Below are 22,698 nucleotides of genomic sequence, written 5' to 3' on the forward strand. Positions count from 1 at the left end.
TTTCTGCTAAAATACAAGTGAAAATACTGTAAAACGTTCAACCATCCAGAGGCCCTTAGAGCTTGCTGTCTCTGTGCTGTCTGTCAGTCCAGCGTTGACCAGCCATTAGAAGGATTTTTCAATATCAGCCACTTCTTCTATCTGCCGGTGGTACATGCCGTGCAGGGTCCTGTCCTTCCGTGGTGGCTCAGGTTCCTTCTCAGGTTTCTGCTGCCTGAGGTATTCACTAAGCACATGTACTCATGGATCTTTGTTGTTTCATCCAGGATAGTGGTTCTGACATTCACTAGTCCTCACCCTCCTTCCCTCCGCTTAGTGTACAGACTCAGGGTGCTGGATTTGGGGGTGAAACATGCATGGTAAGGTGCTTTCTTGATCTCATTGGCTTCTATCTCCTCCTTTGGCCAGCTTGTTATCTGACAACAGGCCGGTCGTAGGTGTTGATTACCTGGATCTTGTTCTTCCTATTCAGTTGACTCCTTAGAACTTACCTTATTCTCTGCAGGTACTTGGCAGTTGCAGCTTTCCTAGTAGCACCTTCATAGTTCCCATTTGCCTGTGGGATTGCAAGGTACTTGTAGGTGTCCTCAATGTCTTACTATGTATATATAACCCACTCCTGGGTAAGTACACCTCACTCTATATTCCGGAGGAGCTGAGTATGAGTACAAATGATCATAACACACAAGAGCTTGTTTTTTTGATTTTTGATTTTTTTGGCCTTTTTGCGGCTTTATTTGATAGTGCAGTGGAGAGACAGGAAAGGGGGAGGACGGATGAGGGAGGACACGCAGTAAATGGTGACTAGGTAAGGAATCGAACCTGCACCGCCACGTGGCATATGTGGTCACCTGCTCAACCGCTGAGCCACCATGGTGCCCAACAAGAGTTTCATTTAACTGTAACTTTAGTTAATGTATCAACAGGTAACAATTTCAGAACACAAATTACAACCTGGGCCCTTTGCAAAACAAAATAATAAAAGAAAATTGTTCTTAGTTTCCTGAATTGTCCCTTTAAAGGTATTTGGTTAGGTTGCAACTTTAGCTTTCTATCCACCGCCTACGAGGAGCTCAGAAGACAGGAGGCCACACATCCCGATGGCAATTGTGCGCACACCCCAGAGGGGGTAACTCAACCTTACTGCCATAAACACATGAATGATCTGTTAGTCAGCCAATTCAGGAACTGCAGTGGAACAAGCCAAAGTTTGCAGATTCATGAGCCTAGCGCAGTTGCAAATCTAGCGAATTCACAGTATAGAGTGCACTTTTTTAGGTTGTCTGTTAACTGCTGGTAGAATCCTGCCATAAGGCAGATAAATCACTTGCTGTCTGACTGGTTTTGCAGATCTGGAGTTTACGCTGGGAGGCTCACCATTTAGTGAAGCCACTGGACCCTCTTCAAATAGCTCGTGGCTCAATAAAAAACATCATCTGCAGTTACAAACAGGCTTACTCTTTGACTCATCACCTTGTGTTATAGTGGGTTCATTGGGTAACAGCTCCGGAGGATTCACTGCTAACTTCAACCGCTGTCTCTTGACTTTGATCCATGGATATTCTGGCTAATTCATCCTGAAAAATATCCTCAAATGTCTTGCCACTGGGTTTTGCCGTGCCTTCAAGTTCAGATGAAAAGCTACATGTAATGTCTCCCATAAGAATACACAGCCACAGCATCAACATGGTGGATGATGTGAGTTTGCATCACATGCTCTGTCAAAGGGCAAATCTCCCTCAAGTGCTTCAGCAGCTGCTCCAGATTCAAACTCCACAATGACCTGTTTACGGGGGCTCAACCTGGTTCAATAATTTCCACTTGTTCTAGTTTTGATTCACCCAAATAAGCAGTTTACAGTTAACAACATGAACACAGATAATCTTTCAAAAGGCACTGCAAAACACAAATAGGAAAACCCCCCTCAGCCAGCTAACAAACATAATACTCTCCTCAGATGCACATCTTTGAATGCACAAACAGTTTTTTGTCTGTTTTTAATTGGCAGACTTGGACCATTTTTTTTTCAGGTTTTCCATCTGGTAAACTACTGTGTTTTATTTTGAAAAGCCCTAGTAAGCTATAAAGTAAGATATTTTTGGTGAACTGTGTTCACACATGCCAATACATGTCAGTGTTTTCCTCATCACACAAGAAGCACAAACCAAATAAATATAACCTGACTTGCCTTACAATATACTGGGTGGCCTGTGAAGCCAGGAGATATGGATCACTGCTGCCTCCCATAGGCTGTTAGTAACACTGCAACAACACTGATGACTCACTGAGGAAAAAGCCAGGAGATGCTTCTAACCGCAATAGATTCTAAAAAGGCCTTCTACGAAAGAAACAGGCCTTTGCAAAACAAAACAAATAAAAAAAAATACTAGAGACATGTCATCACTGAAAATTTTGCCCAAAAATGCTTTTATAAAGAAATATAAGAATAATAATAACATAAAAAAATAGAAATATCCAATTAAAGGAAATTATTAATGTACATCCCAGTCCTAGTACACATTACTACATATCAAGATATATACAGCTTAGCTGACATTTCTTATGTTAAGTTATTTATTTCGGTGTTTACGCTCTGCCCAGCTCCACTTGGATCAGGTGGTTTTTTTGTGTTTGTGGTGCTCCAAAGTTGTGTTGCCAACACAGACGTTGCAGGACACCCTCTGATGGAGAAGCTACACAACATAAACACTCAGAACACGGTCGGAGGGTGTTTCTCCTGTCTTATTTTTTCATTTTCATTTCTCTGCTGTCATCAGTGCTGATACCAACCGACTGGCAAATAGCTAATATCAGCTGATAATATCAGGCCGCTGATAAATCAGTTAGTTTCTAAAGAAGACTGCTTATTCCATATAAGACTACAGGCTAACAGGCAGGCAAAATAAGTCAAACCTTCAAAATAAAATGGGTATTTGCCTTTTGCTAAATGAATACAAAGAAAATCTGAAGTTACTTGAAGCCATGTGTACCCTGCAGAGGGGTCCTGTAGGTGTTCAAGGACAGTCTCATTAAATGTGAAGGGCTCAGATCATGTTCCCATTGTTCTTTGAGCACAAGCGTTACTGTGCTCATCATCTCTTCATCTCAGGCACACGGGTCAATATTCTCATCAGGGACCTAAATTCAGGCTAATAATAATGAATTTTAGAGAAGAATCTGGGTCGCACTCATGTGATTTGGGTATTGAGTGTCTCATGAAAAGCCTGCAGGTATTGACAGGCTGGAACAGGATCCTGATGATGTTTAAAAGTTAAAAAAAAAAAAAAAACCTATCCCGATAGAGTTTTGGTGGATTTCATCTATTTATGTATATTTATGGATAACTAACCAGTAATGTTAAGCTCTAGCACCCTGCTGCTGTCTTTTGCTTTGACCATATTCTAAGAAAGCTAGGTTGAAGTTCTCTAATTCTACCATTTCTGTCTAGCTTTCACGTGAAAGGTCGCTCACGCAGCCACAGAGACCATGAATGTTTTCCACACCAAAAAGCTATTTTTGCACATGCTACACAGGACTGCATTTGCAATTGTGTCATCTGGGTCAGAGGAAATATTTTCTGGTCACTGCCCATTTTTCTGCAGACAGAACTGACTACACTAGTGATTGAAAGAGCAGCTGTTTTGCTCGTGATGGTTATATTAAAGTGCAACCATTTCTAGCAGACACATCACACATTTAAAGAGACATTCCAGCAGTTTTACATATAAACAGCAGCTTAATTATCATAAAAAGTTAGACTCAGTCTCTTAAAACAGTTGTGCAATGTATTTTATGGCTTTGCCCAAACTTCTTAAGCAAAGGAAGGGCTTAATTTAACAGCTCAGCTAAATCTCATATTGCTAAATTGAGCTTAGTTTTGTCAAGGAAAATATTTTCCCTTGGATTCTCCTAGTCTTGTTTCACTAGAAATTAATGAATTCTCACACAATAATTAAGATTTGTTGAGCTCGAGAGTGTGCGAAAGAGTCTAAAGTTGAACTGCATTTTTGTTGCTTGCCAAATCAGAGGGCAGAGTCTTCCAATAAACAACAAAAGAAGCCTCAAAAGACAAAAACTGTTGCAACAAGCTGAAACCTCCCCGACACACTCGCTTAAGTCAACACCGCAGCTGAAAATACAAAAACATGCCAAAAACATGCAGAGACTATCCAAAAGACATGATCTGGCACTCAGACAAGACCAGGCTTTTTCATTTGCAAGACTCCAGGTGCTCAAGAAAGATCCCTGCCTGTCTGATTGGCTGGCAAAATGTCAAAATCATGTCACGATGGGATTTTAGATTACAGTGATGCTGACTCTGGTTCTTACTAATAAAGACAAAATAATGTTTGAGAAAATGACTCTCCTATGCCAGACTGACCACAGTGTTTACTCCAGTGTGAGGGTGGTAATGACACAGACCTTGAGGTAGCCTAAATAAAGAAGGCACAGAAACCACACAGTCAGAAAAGCCCTAGGCTCAGCTATCAGGCACAGCAACTCAGCACCACAAAAATCAGCAGACAACCAAACACCCTGCACCATCACAGCTCCTTTATCATGACACAGATATAGGTCAGCTGTGCTAAAGCATCTGCAAATCTGCAGCTTATCTCTGCCAGATTTTTAATGCTCTAATCAGACCAAATCCTCTGGAGTGGAGATGACTCTTAAGTGGAGTTCCACAGTTCAACCTGCCGGTCTTCACTAACTAAAAATGGGAGGTGGTATTAAGGTATCAGGTGGTATTAATTAATGGTATTAACATAAAAACCTAAAACCTAAAAAGACAGAATTGAAGTATTTGTATGTTTTCTCCAGCATGTATGAGTGAGTATGAAGAAGTGGGTAAAGGCAGGGCAGGGAAATGGCAGAAGGATGTATAAAATGTCTAAGTAAGCATTTCCCACAGTTGGAAGTGATTATTAAAACAGCATGAGCTTTCCTTAGTGCTCTACTGCTTGGCCTCCAGTTTGTTTACTAAGGTATAGCAGAGAGCTAACCACGCCTGCAGTAACTACAGTGTGTGTGCGAGCACCCGACTTATTCCCAGAACTGGCCTCATGCTTGAATTTAGATGATTTATTGCATCTGCAGGTATTCATAATTGATGGTCCCCTGAGTGCTTAGTGTGACACCACGTCACAGAAGAGAAAGAGGGCAAGTTTAAAAATAGCCCGGATGCTTCCCATCATCTCATCCATTATTAAATACAATCCAGAGATGGAGAAATATTATGTATATTCCTAAATTTAAATATCTACATTTATTTAGTTACTGACTTCAACTTTAGCCTAGCTAAAATTGCTGTTTCCAGATGCCTCTGGCATACCTCTTTAAAGTAATAATTAAGTATTTTGTAAAAAATTATGCTTTCTTGCAGTGTTAGGTGACAAGTCAATTACTTTAACTTAGCATAAAAACTGAAAGTTGTAACATTAGCCCGTCGTGGAAAGTATACATATAAAATATGACAGCTCCTTCATTTAATGCAGAATAAAAAAAACAAAACAAAGATTTAAATGACACTTGGCTTGTGGGGTCACGTGTTGGACAATCCTTAGCTGGGTGCCCTGACTTCCTGAATCTAACGATGACAAGAATTTGTGAAATGACAGTCATGCAACAATTTGTAAGCTTTTCAGGTGCTGGTAGGTGGATCATGTTACTGTTGAACAGACCTGTTTTGTTCTCCTTGTTTCCGCTTTTTGTGCTCTGCTAAAGTAAGTGACTAACCCTTACCTGACTGTGCGCAACAGAGCAAGTAAGAGTATTTCCCAAACACCAGTTAAATAGTCCTGGCAGCAGCAGCCCCAACACAATTATCACTGGTCACAGTGATACTCTGGCCATTCTCCTCTGACCTCTGGCATCAACATGGCATTTTTGCCCGGAGAACTGCTGCTCTCAGGATATTTTCTCTTTTTCAGAAAATTCCCTGCAGACGCATGTGAAAACTGGTACATTTGGCACCAACATCCTTCTAAGTCACTTAAATCACCTTTCTTGCCCATTCTTATGCTCAGTTTGAAATTTATCAGGTCATCTTGAACATGTCTACATGCCTAAATGCACTGAGTTGCTGCCAAGTGATTGCCTGATCATATTTTTGCATTAAAAAAAAGCAGTTGAATAGGTCTACTTAGCAAAGTAGCCACTGGGTATGCACTGTACTGCTTTCTTGAGAAGCACAAAATCTTTTCTTCTGCTCTATCTAAATATGCAGTCTGACTGCACCACAACTGAGACAGTGATCCACAGTACATAAGTATAAGATGATGACCCATGCCCAGTCCTAAACACATTAGCACAGTTTACGGCCATACACACTCTGGTTAGTACTCAGATGGGAGACCACCTGGGAATGCCAGGTGCTGCAAGCTTTTGGGTGGCTGTAGCTCAGGACATAGAGCAGGTCACCTACTAATTGGAAGGTTTTTGGTTTGATACCCGGTTGTTCCAGTCTGCATGCCAAAGTATCCTTGGGCAAGATACTTAATCCCAAGTTGTTTTCCAATGTGTTCCACGAGTGTGAATGTTAGACAGAAAGCGCTTAGGCATAGAAAAAAGTGCTTGCATGAATGGGTGAATGAAGACATGTTGTAGAGTAGAGTAGAAAAGCACTATAAATGAAGCAGTCCATTTACCACTGACAAAATCTTGCAGTCAGTGGTTGGATCCCTGAGTTCTCCTCTATCATGTGACAACAGGCACAGTAAAATTAAGCAGCAAAGAGTTATAATCATACCCACTAGTGAAGTCCAATAATAGTGAACTCATGCTTGGTCTGTTGGCACACAAGCAGTTTGAAATGCAGTAATTGCAGTGTTTCTAAATACCGTGATGAGCTGGTCAATATGGATACAAATGTGGGGACATTTCCAACTAAAGTTAAACAGTTTTAATTTCTCATAATACCTGTCGGTCTTTTTTGATGACTTTCTCTCATAATTGACAGCAAAAGCCATTAGAGGCAGAAAAAATAGCATACTGATTGGAATTATGCAAGATGTAGCCACAGGTTTGGCTGTGGACACCTGCAGGTGAGTCTCCAAAAACCAGGGGAGAAAATGGAAAATGAAGCACAAACAAAAGAATCTGCAGAAACATAATGACATTGCCATGATTTTCTCCTACTAACATGTGCCACACAATTAATTATAATTATACAATTATAATACAATCATTTTTTTTTTCACCTTTGTCATTATGTATTTGCTTGGTTACTATCTAGTTACAACCTGTGGGGTCGGATGACAGAAAGCACCAAAGTGTGCATGCAAGTGTGTGTGGCGTTTCATCACGCTAGAGCTGGCGGTGTATGTTTCAGTTACCTGGCAACCTCTTTGGGAAAGTTGTAACATGAGTCCGTCATGGAAAGCATACAGTTTATGCGCCAGCAATTGACAGTTTGAATGTAGCAATTTGCAAATGAATAAAAAGTTGTGGACGGTTTGGGGCAGAGTTGAGTAAGGCATTTAATTTTGTACCAAACAGGTTCTGTTCTGCAACTAGAAAGAATGATAAGTGGAAGAGGATGGATGGATGGATGCATGGATGGATGGATGGATGGATGCATGGATGGATGGACAGACAGACAGTGGGGTAAATATGTTCATTCACTCTCTCTGTGTGAGTCGATCGTTTCCCTTACCATCAATACTGACGTCCTGACAGCCTCGGAGACGCTCTGCCTCAACTCTGCAGCGGTTCCTGGTTTGTTGAGACCCCTGGTAAACTTCCTCGCCTCGGGTGGAGCAGAAGCCATAGTGTAGCCCACCTTTCATCACACAGCCAGGTACCGCGAATAGCAGACGGTGTCTCAGGATGTTAGAAACTGGCGCTGCAAAACGCAGATACTCTGCACTCTGGGATGTCAGACGTGCCTAAAAGCACACTCGTGTCGCATTACGCTGCCATAATGCTTTTCATGAACTTATTACTAGCTCGATCACAGCGGACAATGTAACACAGGATAAACGAAAATTGCTCCACCGGTCAACAGCAACCAGAAGGCAACAACATCCAGAGCTATGTCTCTGTCCCAGTAGCGGAGGACCCTTTCGTAAACAGACACGCCCCCTTTAATTTCAGCCATCATATTTGGGACGGATAAGTGACGGCTCTATAGTGTAGTGGTTTATCCATGCACTGATCAAGTCGCTGGTTCGATTCCAGCCGGAAATACAAATCCCCCCTGGGGCTACGTCAGAAAGGCATTCGTTAAACTCAGCAAAATCAAACATGAAGCGTCTGTGACCAGGGAGCAGCCGAGAGCAACTAGCTTGGGACGAATAAGTCCTAATGTGTTAATTAATGTCTAACAATGTCTTATTAGTTGTATATATTCATAAAACTCTGGAAAGCTCTGGATACTGTTTTTAAGGTTATATAACGGCAAACCACATACTGATTTACCAAAGGCACGGGCTAACGTTGCCACCTGCTGGAATAATTACTGTTTTAACTATAGTGTGTGCTTTACGCTTTACACTTTGTATAACGTTATTTCACCACACAGAGGCAGTAAAGTAACACTAATAATTGAATAACAATTGATGCATTCAATTACAATTGGAAAATCTAACTACATGTAGACCTAGGTGGTATTTACGTATAAGTAACTCAAATAATATTTAAGTAAGCTTGGTTATTATCATCTTTTCACAAACAGTTAGCAGTTATGTATTTAATTTAATCACTAGCAATCGCTTTGTACTAGAACAACGTTGTTACACCTTGTAATAACGTTGGTGTATAAAGACTGTTTTTCGTGAGCTTTTCCATGGGTATTGCACAGATTACATGTTAACTCCAGGTCGGTGTTTACAGTAATTAACGTTTCGACCAGAGCCTGAATGCAGCGCATGTTTCCAGGCTGTTGTATCCATAGTCTGCAGCACAGCGGCGCTGCACCACCCCTCCCGGCGGTGGAATTCTGTCCTCCACCCCCAACACCAACCCACAGCAATCTGATACCGGAGACGAGCGGTCCAGACAAGCCTGCAAACGAGGCGTTCCCAGCCGCCCAGCTCAGAACGAGACGAGAGATATCCATCTCCTCCCTCCGCCATCTGTCAGCGCAGGAGGAATAGTCGCGGTGTACCGCACACCAGAAAAGCTCACTATAGGCGCCACTGATTTATGAATTCTGTTTTTTTCTATAAGGAAGGGCGAGAAATGAGACGGGACGGAGAAGAAACTGGTTTGGAATTAAGCTAGCGTCGGTTAGCTTCGGGAGCAGTCAGCTTGCAACCTATCCGAGCTAAGTAGCTAACCTTTAAATGCCAAATTCCTAGCTGCAAGTGTCGAAAGAGTAGACATTTTTACGAAGGGTAGAGCTGAGAATGTTTTGCAGTTAGACGAAAGTATTGGGCGCCCGTTTTTTCGCGATTTTTACCCTCTTTACCTAAGTTTTGTAGTACCAGACAGTCGCCCCAGGCAGCTAGCATGTTAGCTAGCAGATATGAACGTTCCTCGCTGGCTAGTTGTGGATGGCAGATCCGCCAAACAAGTTAGCCTCTCGGCTCGTCTGTCCGGTCTGTGCTGGGGTCGAAAACAGGACTAACTTAACTTCCATATACACTTAATGTTCGCGAACAGATAACTTCGACCGACCCCAACATAACAGCGCTTCTTCTTTATTTATTTGTTTTTTTTTTTTTGTTTTTTTTTTTTTGCACCATTTCTCGATGTATTATTCCATGTCTGCGAGAGCGGTTCAAGTTATTGAGCTGACGTGAGGAAGAGGGGCTGAAAACAAAGTGGGAACTGTCGAAGAAGAAGGACCACAAGAAGTAAAAAAGAAATCTCGGTGGATCTCTTAACTACGAGACCAAAGTCAGTAAACATTATGGCTGTGGGCCGAATCACGATAAAATCGCTCGCTAAATTTGGGATTTGCTTGGCGATTCTCCTGACTTCAGTGGCTGGTGAGTAGCTTATTAGTGAATTGATTTTTGGATTGAGAGAAAATGTGCTGCTCATTAATATTTAATGCTTTCCTGTTGGTTTCTGCTCTATTTCGTCAATACATTCGCTTTGGTGCAGATGTTACTTGAATACACAAGCTTACCTTTTATTTATTTTTTATTTTTTACTGTGGCACTTTTCAGACTTTATTCCCTATTATTATGATATTTTAATACAGTGTTTTTCTTATTTTGCTGAAAGACATTATTTGCTCCCTCTGTGTTCGCGTGTCTGCCTCCCTCTATCTGTTTTTTTGCCATCTTGTCTGGCTGCCTCATTTCTGGAGTGATCTGTGAACTTAAGTAAAACATCATAGTATCTTCTCTTAAACGGAGCAGCAAATTCACTCCTTGCTCATTTTAATCATTGTGTGTACAAAAGGCCTGGAAAAACACCGCCAAACATACTGCAGCCGTTGTCTGCCAAGTTGTGCCCCCTGTTCAAGACTTTGGGCTGAAGCCAGGCTTCTGTGAGACCTTGACTGTGATAAGATAGTAGCAGGGCTGCACAGAGATAGTGGAGCAGGGTATGCGGGGGATTGGAGGGGGCCACAGGGGGCAGGTGGAATGTGTGGGAAGGCATTTTAAAAGATGGGTGCTTTAGATGATAGAAGTTCAAGATTGCGCTCAGGCTTTGGCAGCGTGTTTGAAAATAGGTGGACTTATGCATGGTTTGCCCAACCCAGTGCGTGGGTGTGAATGTGTGTGCTTCTTAATAATGTATTATTATTACTGTGACTATGTGTTATTGCTGAGGCTCCTCCATCCATTCATAGACAGGGTATTATCAGAAACTCAAATTTATAACTGCTGTTCCAGAGGGAAGTATGTGAATGTGTCTAGTGAAACAGGAATACATGGCACGACTGTGTTCATAATTTAAAGCTCCCTGTAGATTGCATCCCTATTTGCATTTAGATGTGCATTTAACGGAGAAGAGATGGTTTTAATTCTCATTCATGATATGAGAGAGAAGACTGCTGTTAACTGGGGTGTGCAGCTATCTAGGGGAGGAACGGCGTTAATGAAACATTTCTTGACGATATGACCTGTCAGGTTGTGACTAAATCTTTGGCAGAGGTGGTTTAAAAAAAAAAAAAAAAAAACAGCAAAATCTAAATTGTGATGATGTCATTTCACATCATTATGTTGTAGCTTACCTTCATTACCGTGCCCCCTGTAGCAGTTTCGCTGCACCGACTGTCAGAAGATTGACAGATTCACTCAATAATCAGCACAAGGGTGATTAATTGATGCTTATGTGCGTACGTGTCGTTGTAAACAGCCAATAAATCCAAATCGTCGGACTGTGCAAAATTAATTAGGACAGCAGTCAGACTTTGTTGTCATAATGACTGTAAAGAGAGTGAAGACAAACCGCTTGCTCTCTGTGCTGCTGCTGCTGCTGCTTCTTCATGAATGCAAAGCAGACACGTCCCAGTGCACTGTTCTTCAGGTCATCCATGGAACGATGAAGATGAGAAGCAGTACGGGGCGGTATAATCGGCAGAAGTGTTAGTCATCTGTCTGACTCAGTGTCTCTCTCTTTTTTCTTTTTTTTTTTTCTCCTCCCATTGTCCCCTTTTCAGGACTTGCCTGTTACCTCTGTTTATTTCTGATTTCCTTCTACTGTGCTGGGGTCATCCTTTCGCTGGCTGTCCCTGGTGACTAGTCAGTATGTGGGTGTGTGCCTGCTGCTCCAAAATCTGGTGTAGAAACCGTTTGAGACATGGCACAAACTTGCACACACTACCTGCTGCGTGACCACAGGCGTTCTCTGTAATGGGGCTTTTCTTTACTGAAAATCCTTAGCAAGTAAGGCCTAACTTGTAGCATATTCATGCTCGAAATGTATGCAACAGCCCACATTCAAGCACAGTTCTTAGTCTTGTCCCAGGTAAGCTGGAGGTTTGGGGGTCCAAAAAGGATTAGAGTAGCAGCATTATACTATAGAATAAAAGGGCCTGCTCATTTGTTCCGCTTGTCCAAACCCTGAAACAGTGTCTTGAGAGCCTCATACTGTGGCGTTGACAGACCTACTGTTCCCTAGCCAGGCCACCCCTCTCCAGCCTTGCAGGGCCACGGCGGGACTCTTGAAGCTGTCAGCTTGGCCGTCACATCAGTGACTACACAGAAAGTGAAGTTAGTGGCTCAAGATTACAGACTCCTGTTGGGATTGTGGCAAAGTTGTTAGATGTGCGTCCCGGCCCACATTGTAGGCTACAAAATTCATTGAGCCAGGTACAGACTGCTGACAGCTCTTTGATCTGCTCTGTTTTTTAAACGGTATTCTGGTTGGAGGACATGTAGAAGAGACTGAATCAAAATTACTTAAATGCCACATTCAGTAAATTCTGAGGAATTTGTCTTGGTGACAAAGACAGTGCAAAGAGAACTCTTCTTGAGTTACAGCCTGCAGCTGTCAAATATTTTTTACAGTTATATATTATCAAAATATGTTTCAGCTTATGTTTGAAATCTGATCAAAAGAATTCGCAATAAAAATAGTGTCATTATGTTGCACAAGATCAAACCAAGTTACAGGAATTTAACTGAGTGCTGAGTGTGCATTAAGCTGTTCTCGGGATGTGATGTAGCACATCCTGAGAAACGGGACATAACTGGACCAGTGCAATTTAGAATGGGTGTAAAGGGAAGCTCACACTGGAGGACATAAGCGCATGCCCAGTTTGATTCCATGACAGTTTGGTTGGTTCTCATCATTATTTTTTTAAGAAGACGTGAAGCTGACTGCAGATAAAAACAGACCAATGAATGCTGGAATGTGGGGGAGGTGGGAGGCCATTTGATCTCTAATACAGCCAGTGTTGTACTCTATTAGCTGGAAAGAAAAAAAAAAAAGAAAATCAATGTCTCTTTCCTGCTACCTTGGTTTAAGTTCTGAGCAGAGGTAAAAGCAGCATGAGATACAATAGAACAGTGTTCAGCCAACCTTCTAGTTTGGCAAAAAGGAGAAATTAGTGGATGTTTTAGAAAACAAAAGGTGCAACCTTGAGATGGTAACTCAGAGTGACAGCCTATGATTAGTATGAGGCGTTTTCCTTGACCGGCACAGACAATACGTCTAGAGTGCACAAAAAATGTTGCTCCCTGTGTGGATTAACTCTTCTGCTTGGGGTTATTTGTATTTAGGTGAAAAGAAGCGTTTCAAAAGAAAACAGTATGTTAACTGCCTCTTCTGCGGAAATTGCTGCTTCTCTCTATCTTTCACTTTGTAGCTTTTATGTCCTCAGACTTCAGTGTTCCTGTGTTTGTGTCCACGTTTGCTTGCAGGGATTGCGCAAACAGAATGAAGTGCAGGTCTACATCAACTTATTAGCTGATAGTAATGTTTTAAAACATGCAAAACAAAACAAAAAATCTTGATGTAGATCACATATATTTGTTTTATAAAATATCACACTTTGCACTGCATGCAAAATATGTGCTGGATGTATTACCGATGGCAAATTATAACTAGAATAATTAACCCGAGGGATAACTGAAAAATTGTGATTACCTTGACTTTTTAAAGTGTAAAAATGGGGGGAAGTTACTGAAATAATTATTTGACTATCAAAATAAAGCTAAATTTCTGTTTATTGGCAGTTTGATTCAGTCGATTGAAAGATCATCATTTTTTTTTTTTTTACTATTTTCTGATATTTTACAGACTAAGCGATCAACCAGCAAAATAATTGTTAGTCTATGCCTTAATGCGATGAAGTGATGGTGGCGGCTCTACATGAAGTGGCATGTTTAGTCATTTCATGTGCAGATAACAGAATGGGCAGTGACCTAATAATGTGTTTTATTTTAACGACCATTTCCAGTTGTTAGTAATCAAGATGACCAGCAACAATATATTGAATGTACACTTGAAATAAAAATAAAAATCTTGGCATCAAATTAAACTCAGTTTCATAGACTTAAACATTTTTAACAACATGTGATAACAGGGTACCTGTTAACTTCTTTACTGATGATTAGTATAGCTCCGTATGAATATGCTGTCATAATCTGGAGTTGTCACAGTGTCTTTGCTTATATAAGCTTGTATTACTAAGTCTATCACATTTAAATGAGGTGGTCATATTAATTCATGTGCACTTTCCTTTTTTAAATGAAAATAAACAGACAATATAACTGTGTCACAAGTCTCCTTTGTTAACTGTGAGATTGAGTATTACTTCTTCTTTTATAGTTAGTATTCTTTTTTTTCTTTTTCTTTTTTGGCCACCAAAAAGCATATCTTAAATGTATTATTTGAATTGTTTTCCAACCACTGTTACTGGGTAGTATCTGGCTACCTTTAGCCCCTAGCATAACCTAACCCAACAGGGTAACAATCACTTGATTTACACCCGATTATTTGATTTGTGACAATGGATTGTAGCATGCCTGTTGTAGCAGGCCTCTAGCTTAGCCTGAAGATGCTCTATAAGTACTTCATTCAAACATTTTAATTGTAAGTGGGACACTGGGCATGCTTGTCATCATAATGGTGTTAGTATGATGTTGCAGCTTTAGGAGAGAGGAATATGGTGTTTTTTTTGTAATTTCATCTGCTACCTTACATTTGGAACAGCTCTGCTAGCTAAACAGAGCTGCACCTATTCTATATAGACAAAAGCATTGGGCCACACACTCTTAATCTTTAAATTCAGGTGTTTTCGATCCCTTTGCCAAAGTGTGAAAAATTCAAGCGCCTAGCCATACAGTTATTCTTTACAAACATCTGTGAAGGATTGGGTCACTCTGAAGAGCTCACTGAGTTCAAGTGTGGTATTATAATAGGATGCATTGTTGACACAAGTCAGTTTGTGAAAGTTCTTCCCTCCTAGATATTCCACATCAACCATAAGTGGTGTTGTTGTAGTGTGGAAGCATTTAGGGAACTAACTCAGCCACAAAGTGGCAGACCACGTACAGAATTTCAAAAGTGTAGCTGAAGTTGAACATAAAGTTCTGAGAGCTTGAATTTCCTTGAAAATGTGCTAGTACAACCTGCACTGGCATATTTGAAGGCCTGTAGAAATATCAGTTTCAAAGATTCCCATTATATGAGAATGAAATGACTCAACTGAGATGAATGGTCTTAGAGATTATTAGAGCTTGAAAATGAAAATAGGATATCATCTAACAACTTCAGTTTGACTTTTCTGGAAAGACTTGGTGTCAGGTAGTAACATCCAAAATATGTGATGGTGCTCTGCCTCACTTTCCCAAAATCAATTTTTTGGAAGTTTTATATTTTTGTTTACAGGCAGCATCCATGGCCTCAGTGTGTATATTCTAATACTTGGATTCTGTGATAGCTTATATTCAACGATGGGTTTATCACACACTAGGCTAAATTATGGATGAACTATTACCCAATACATAGTGAAGCACAAAAATTGATAGACTCTGATTTCTTGCACTGTCCAGGATTTTTCATTCTCTGCATTTTTTTCCTAGTTTCAAGAGAATGAAACAGAGTAGTTTTCTGAAGGTGCGTGTAAAAGTCTGAAAAGGTTGAGCTCCAGCAATACATATAGTATATAGAACAGCTTTATTATTTGACTGGTTAAACAATAAAGTGTTAGCCCTAATGAACTGACTACCAGAGTCATGCTGAATTCTCCTGTTTCCATTATATCTGTAAGCTAAATATTTCAACTCTTTTTTTATTGAGCTGGGGTCTCATCACAGCACCAGTTAGCTCTTAGAGAACAGGTGACGTCTCTATCACACCAGACAACCACAGGCCTCTGGTAGAGTGGGTTGATGTGTAGGGGAAATCAGCCAGTCAAGCCTGTACTTGTTCATTTATCCAACAAGGAAATAATGATGTCATAAACACAGTCTAAATTCAGACACAGCCTAAACCCAGACTTTAGCTTTTCCATAAATCTGAGATTAACCCACCCCCACAAAATGATAGTAAACACCTCTCTGATCTCCTCGTCATCTGTTTTTTCATGAAATATTTGAGAAAGTTTAGAGAGAGGGAGGGGCTGGGTTTTAGTATAAATGTGTGGTGGTCAATAACGGAGGTCTTTAAGCTTTGAGGGTAGGACAAGCCACAGGATTAGCATAACTGTACCAGACCCAGACGGACACAGGCTGAGCGGTGGTGTTTTGAGGGGCGGGGGGGGGCAGTCCCCGAGGCAACAGATGGGACAGATTAAAGCCCGCTCCCTGCACCCCGTCACCAGCCCGACATCTTTAAACTCAACCAGGGTACTTGGGAAAATTGCGAGTGTCAGTAAATACCCTAGATTCCTGTCCATCCCACCTCAGCAGTAAGTGTCCACCTAAACAGCAGCAGCAGGTACGATTCAGACACACTAGTGTTTTAATGTCGTGTTGGCGTGCAGCAGCTTGAGCTCTTGTGACACTGAAAGTGGCGTGCTCCTGAGCAGAGATGGTGCTTCTCTGCATTTTTAGCATATTTGAGTTGTTAAGGTGTGAAATGCAAATGTAAACACCAGAAGGAAGTGAGAGAGTGTTTTAATACTACAGGTTTTGGATTATTTTTTTTTTTTTTTTACTCTGAATCAGTTCTATTTAAAATCTCTATGTGATAGCATATTTTCAGTTCTCCACTTGAAAAGCGAAGCAAGATAACACAACTTGTATCCTGAAGTAGACAATGTTCGCGTGCCAACAGAGGGGATGATGGTGTGGTGTGTGCATGATGCACCAAGCACATTTCAGCCTTTAGTCAAAAAGCCCTGCTCTGCTTTTTCTCCTCCTCTCCTTTCCCACACTGTGTTTCTAATCTTGAATGTGTGGAGAAAAAACAGCCAACACATCCGTGCACTGGGTGACTTTTAATCAAGTCTCAGACTGCCGTCTCTTGCTTCGGTCCTATGGGCCTTGGCAGCAGAGAGAGAGAGAGCCAGATTAGATCGCTGTTGTTTTTTTGTTTTTTTTTTTTTAACAGGGGAAGGGGGTAGTCCACAGGGGTGGGAGGGTGCACCGAAGGCCAGCTGGGGGAGGTGGAGAGAGATTAGCAAATAACTGGGCCATGGGTAAACACACAGCAGTGCCCGCCACCATCCAATGAAGAGGCACAGAGCAGTAAACTACTCTGAAGCCTTCTGATATGACTACCCTCTCTGTCCTCCCCTCTCCCTGCTTCGCTCCACTGGCCTTGCCTGCATACTCTGACCCACAATCCAACACAATGTTGAAAGCCAAGATTGTATAGCGAGCACCCCAGAGCAAAACCAGGTAAAGGCCAATCATAGATGAATGCAGAAACTAGCACCCAATCAGAACCTCTCCAAAAAACAAATCAAAACAAAAAACCCCACAGAACTCAAGTTAAAGAGCCAAACATAGCCACGCAAAGTTGCAGAAATACCAAAGAAAAATGCCTCCTGGATTGCTCCCATGGCTCAGGCTGCAAATGAGCAAAGCCTGGGTCACTTGGCTTTATCCCATGCTCCACTGTCTTCCTTCTCAGTTTACTTTTGTATATTGAGCTACTAAATTCAATAAATATATTTCAGAGGATGAACGGCTCTATTTTTCTATAAATAAGCTTAATAAAAAAGCTGCTATGGGATCAGTGTTCTCTGTTTATCTTGTGCATGCTTGTTACGTGCAGCCGTGCGGCCAGAATGAAACTGTGTTGCATGTCAGTCGGTGTGTCATAATGATATTTTAGTCAGACAGACAATGATGGGTTGAAATCAGGTGGGGGTGGAGGGCTAGGGGGACTGAGGGCATGTTGCTTGGCAGGATGAGAGTTAAAACTCCCAGAGAGCTCTTGTTGTTGTCTGGAAACCTTGTATCCTCTACTGCTTCTCTGTGTAGCAGTGTTTAGATTGAGCTTCAGTCTTTGTTTTTTTTGTTTATTTGTTTGTTTTTTATTTGCTTTGTTTTACTGCAATAAAATGAACTAAGAAAATATTTTCCCTTACAATAGTGAAATGCAAAAATCTGTTCTACTCATGAATTAAAACCCAGAAATTTTTTTTTTAGTTAATTCTCAGTACAAAGGCCTTCATTATTTTTTTATACCCAGATACTCTTGTAGACTGTCAAAATCTACAAGAGTTGGGCGATCATATCATAGCCTCAAACTCTAGTAGAAGTAATAATATCAGCATACTTTACTATTTAACAGCTATGGTAGAAAGACAGTGGAAGAGTGTTTTCATTTCATTTCTACCAAGTCTGGCATACAAGTGTGTTTAACTGTCTGTGGGTGTTGTCACAGGCTCTGTACTTCCTTTCATTGTTCTCCTTCTGTTGTCCTTTTATGTTTCTCCTCTTTATACAGGAATTCATCCTGTACAACTCATGTCCTCACTTTCACCATCTACACACCCCTCTTGTTGTTGGGTTTGAGTGCTGAGAAAGGATGCAAATTGTCTTCTTGAAAAACAACTTCCAGTTTGGCCCCACAGTAAAATAATATTTAATAAAATCCAGAAGGGATGGATTTTTAAGATTTTTATTTTTATTTTTTTAACTTTTCTGCCTTTATTAGATAGTGTAGAGTGAAAAGTGACAGGAAAGCGGGGAGAGAGAGAGAGAGAAATGAACCTGGGCCGCCTGCACCATAGACGTGCTGCATACATGGTTGCCTGCTCACCCACTGAGCCACCCTGGCATTTTTTTAAAAATTGCCTCCACATTTTTCACAATAGCAGCTAGAGCCATTTTTTAACTGACTTTTTAAGTGCCTCTAAAAACATAACTACGAGATCAAAAATATGTCTCCATACACATATGGTGGACAACAGCCTGTATTTATGAACTTAAAAGGTGTCAGAGGTGATTAAATGACAATGAAGAGGTGCGATGCTGGCTGTTGGTTACAAATTAATTTATGGTGAGCAGAGAACCAGTGACAAGCTGGGAAGATCTGTGTTCACATCACACTACTGTATATGACAAGACTAGCAGTAATACTCAATATTGATACTTTTGCTTAGGGTTCAGCTGTCTGTCATTTCTCTCATTATCATAACTTGCACTACATATTAAAATTTGGGAGAGCTGGCTAGTGTGGAAGTTGGCAAACAAAAAAAGATGTCATACGGTGCACATTCAGTGGTTTGGAGAATCTGACTGATGTCAGACCCTTACTAGGGGCACTAGTGGCAGAAAGTTCTGATGCCCATCCAGAACTCAGTCTTATCTGTGGGAGCACAACCGTGTATGAAATAAGCTCCATGTGTGGCATTTGTGTTTGTTTTTTCTTTGTTTTTTTTTATTACTGATGCGGCAGTAAAATCTGCTGTTCAACTTCACAAAATGCACCCGGGGCAAAGATGCTTCTGTTTTTTTGCTGGTGTTAGTCTTGAAAAAGGGTGATATAAGCCTATTTTACCGCTAGTGGCTTATGCTGTTAGCAGTGGCCACTGTTTAAATAGCGTGTCACATCAATTTTGTGTTGCTGAATGCTCAGGAGAGAGCGTGATGAAGAGATAGAAGACAGTTGAGTTACTTTTCATAATGAGTTCTTTGTTTCCATGGCATGAAGACAGGAATAAGTAATAACACAAACAAAACAAATATCCAGCAATCAGTTTTGTCAACAGATTTCACAATGGGCAAATTTTAATCACGCTGTACTCTCAAAAATAAAGCCTGTTGCATAAAAATACACTGCTAAAATGTGGGTGACCTACAGCTCAGTACTGTTCTTGAACATATCTTCTGCAGAGGAAGCATTAGAGCTGCTGCCTTCCTGCTAGCATGCTGCTCTTGCTACCTTATGCTGTAACATTAAAAATAATCAGAGCTTGGAATTATGGCCGATCTTAAACATTTCAATTGAATAATCATGCTTGAGGTGAAGTTTTTGGCAAAAAGTCACCTCAATATACTACGACTCACTGTTGGAACAAATATTGGCCAGTAACATTTCATCTGCCTTTTCATACTTTCGTAAAAAGTATTCCAAATAGCGCACCTGATTCTGATGTTCTTAGTGAGGAAAAAAGCGTTTGTTTACATCTGTCAAGCTTAGAACTGCTTTGATAGCAGAGAGAAAATAAAAGAGAATTCATAAATGTGCTATTCAGTCACTGAGATTGAATTGAAATTATTTTATAATATAAAAAGCATGACTTGAAATGGTTGTGCTATAATACATTTAAAATTTTACAAGATAAAAAATAGTTTTTATTTATTTATTTTTGTACTTTAAAACTAAAGACACTCAAGAGGGTATTTAGGGGTATTTAAATGCCCAGTATTCCCAGTAAAGAGCTCACCTTTGCTGTGGGCTGAAATGAAAACACAGCTGTGGCAGAAGACAGCCATGCTTGTTTCATCTGTGGAACGTTTATTTGGTATGTTTAAGCTTAGTGTTTTTTTTTATTGTTTTGGTAGGGTTTGTAGCTTTTAGCTTTATGAGGACATGCACAGTATGATGTCATATATGTGCATATACCATTCAGTGGCCATTTTAACTCTGTACCTCCCTGCTGGGATTCTACCTGCTAACTCTGGCAGTCCACTCAGCTCTTTAAAACTCAGTTACCTCATGAAAATAAAATTCTTCCACACAGTTAACCCTGAGTTTGTACTCCTTTCCCACTCTGCACATACACGGCACGCATCCTTCTGTAGGCAAAGTCAGTCCCACGGTACAAAGGGCAGTGAAGGGCCCCCAGGTTGAGGGTAGCCGAGGCCCACAGTAGACCAGGGTTGATAGCTTTATCAGATAATCGGAGCAGAAGAGGAAAGCTGGCTCTATGCCCAGCAGAGCTACCACTCCATCATGTCACCTTCTGCCCACTAAGGCTATCTTGACCTTGGGCAGAGTACAGCTGCTTTCCTCTCCCCGCCCCTCTAAACAATCTTCAGCCCTCCGCCCTCTCCCTGAAATGGAGGAAAGGGAGGAGCTGGGAGTAAAGGAAACAAACTGGCACATCATGTCTCCCTTATCTGAAATTACCCACAGAAGCAGCCTGCGCACAAACGCACACTGACATTCAAACTATTTCTTGCTGGCATGGCACACAGCCTCCCAGACATTGAAGACTGAGTCTTCTTTTTTACTCAAAACACCAATATTACACTAGGGTCAAGGTTCTTTCTGATTCTGCCCAGCTCTAAAAATGTTTCATTATTTATGAACAAGGTGAGCTTAAATATGTGCGTTGAACTGCTCACCGTGGTCTTCTAGACACTGCTTTTACCTCTCATCTTTTTGTTGATGCTTTTTTAATTGGTAACATTTTGAGCCCTGATGTCGACTTTGCCTCCACTCACATATTTCTCTGTATATGAATGTGTTATGTCCTTCAGGCTGGAGTTTAAATTGGTATTTGTATTGATCTTTTGGCTAGAGAGAAGCAGCCATCTTTGTGGGTAGACAGTAATGTTTTTTTATGTGTGGATTCTTTCTGTGCCTGCCTCTATAGCTCATATAACATATGTGTATATATATTTGTGTGTGTGTGTAAATGTGGCTCAAAATGGGTAAATAAATGCTAGTAAATCTGTCAGTAATTAAACAAACCGGCATAGAGTAAACATGTTCCCTGTAGCTTTCTCTCTTGCAGGATATATAGGTTATAATCCAAAATTACATTTGATGTGCTACCATGTTTTCATCTGTTTAATTCAGTTTGTTGTGACTGCAAAGCTTGTGTTTTGTTTTTGTTTTTTTGTTATTGTTTTTGTTTTGTTTTTAATTTTTTGAGAGAAGGTACATCTTAGCTCTCTGTTTTCACAGCGGCGCAGGGTGAGGTGAGGGAATGTGCCTTCACAGACCAGCAGCAGCAGTGGGAGGTGGAACGAGTGGCGGGCGGCGAAGGCCGGGTCTCCCCAGAGAACACCACTATCCGATGTGCCAAAGGCCGCCACTGTTTTGGCCTCTGGGAGAAAAGTCCTCCAGGCGAAGTGCGGCTGGTCAAACAAGGTATTTTAGTTGGGATTTTTTTTTAGGTTATGAAAAGTCACCAAAAAGCTCAGTGGAGCTTTGTGACTGCAGCAAATTTGTCAGGCACTAATTGGAAAACCAGGTGCTGGTTATTTTCACAATCTATAATTAGTCCTATTTGAACATTATTGACTCAAATGGAGAAAGTGGGGATTCATATCTAGCAACTGACCTCAGTCACTGAACAGCTGTCAGTAGCTAGATACTAGGTAATCCCAATTTTCTAGAGCCAGACTATTTATAGGCTGCAGCTTTATTGATGACCCTGTGTTGGCAACTTCTGATTGACTGAGCATTGTCTAACATGTTGGTCTGGGATGAGTCATGGCCATAAATAGTACAGGTTTTGACTTATCATTGACCAATATTAAAGCCATACCTACCACTCAGCAATATTACTCAAATGTAAGCAACATGGTTGCCTTATGATTATAGTGGTGATATACATAATACATTGATATCAGCAGATTATATAGTATGGGTGCATTATGTAGTAATATTCCTGTACATGTGAGTTTTTTTTTTTAACCACCAAAATATGAATATGAGCCAACGCGAGTACTGAATCTTATGGGACATACACGGTTATTCGTAAATACACGTACAGTTCTCTCCTCAGGCACCTAACTCAGGCAGGTGGATGAAATGCCAGAAGAGAACAGGAGACTAATTGTTCATTTAGTTTCACTTAGTTGAGATGGAGGTGATGCCTGAACATCCTCCCAAAACACACTTATGCTTTAATTGTCACAGCAGGCTGAGTTTTACACCGAATGCCCTTCCTGACACAACCACAAAAGAAATTTGTGTCTCTGGTTGGTATCAAAC

General features: G+C 40.9%; 1 protein-coding gene across 1 annotated transcript in view; it reads left to right on the forward strand.

The window, feature by feature from the left end:
• The first annotated feature begins 8,939 nt into the window (after window positions 1-8,939).
• Window positions 8,940-22,698, forward strand: part of LOC115793469 (bone morphogenetic protein receptor type-2) — a 34,551-nt gene continuing 20,792 nt past the window's right edge. Inside the window, exons 1-2 of the mRNA XM_030748488.1 lie at window positions 8,940-9,932; window positions 21,664-21,849. Of these exons, the coding sequence (XP_030604348.1) occupies window positions 9,854-9,932; window positions 21,664-21,849 (265 nt within the window). The 5' untranslated portion in view covers window positions 8,940-9,853. The remainder of the gene's footprint in view (window positions 9,933-21,663; window positions 21,850-22,698) is intronic.

This window comes from Archocentrus centrarchus, chromosome 2 (assembly GCF_007364275.1).
Source record: "Archocentrus centrarchus isolate MPI-CPG fArcCen1 chromosome 2, fArcCen1, whole genome shotgun sequence".
Lineage (NCBI taxonomy): Eukaryota > Metazoa > Chordata > Actinopteri > Cichliformes > Cichlidae > Archocentrus > Archocentrus centrarchus.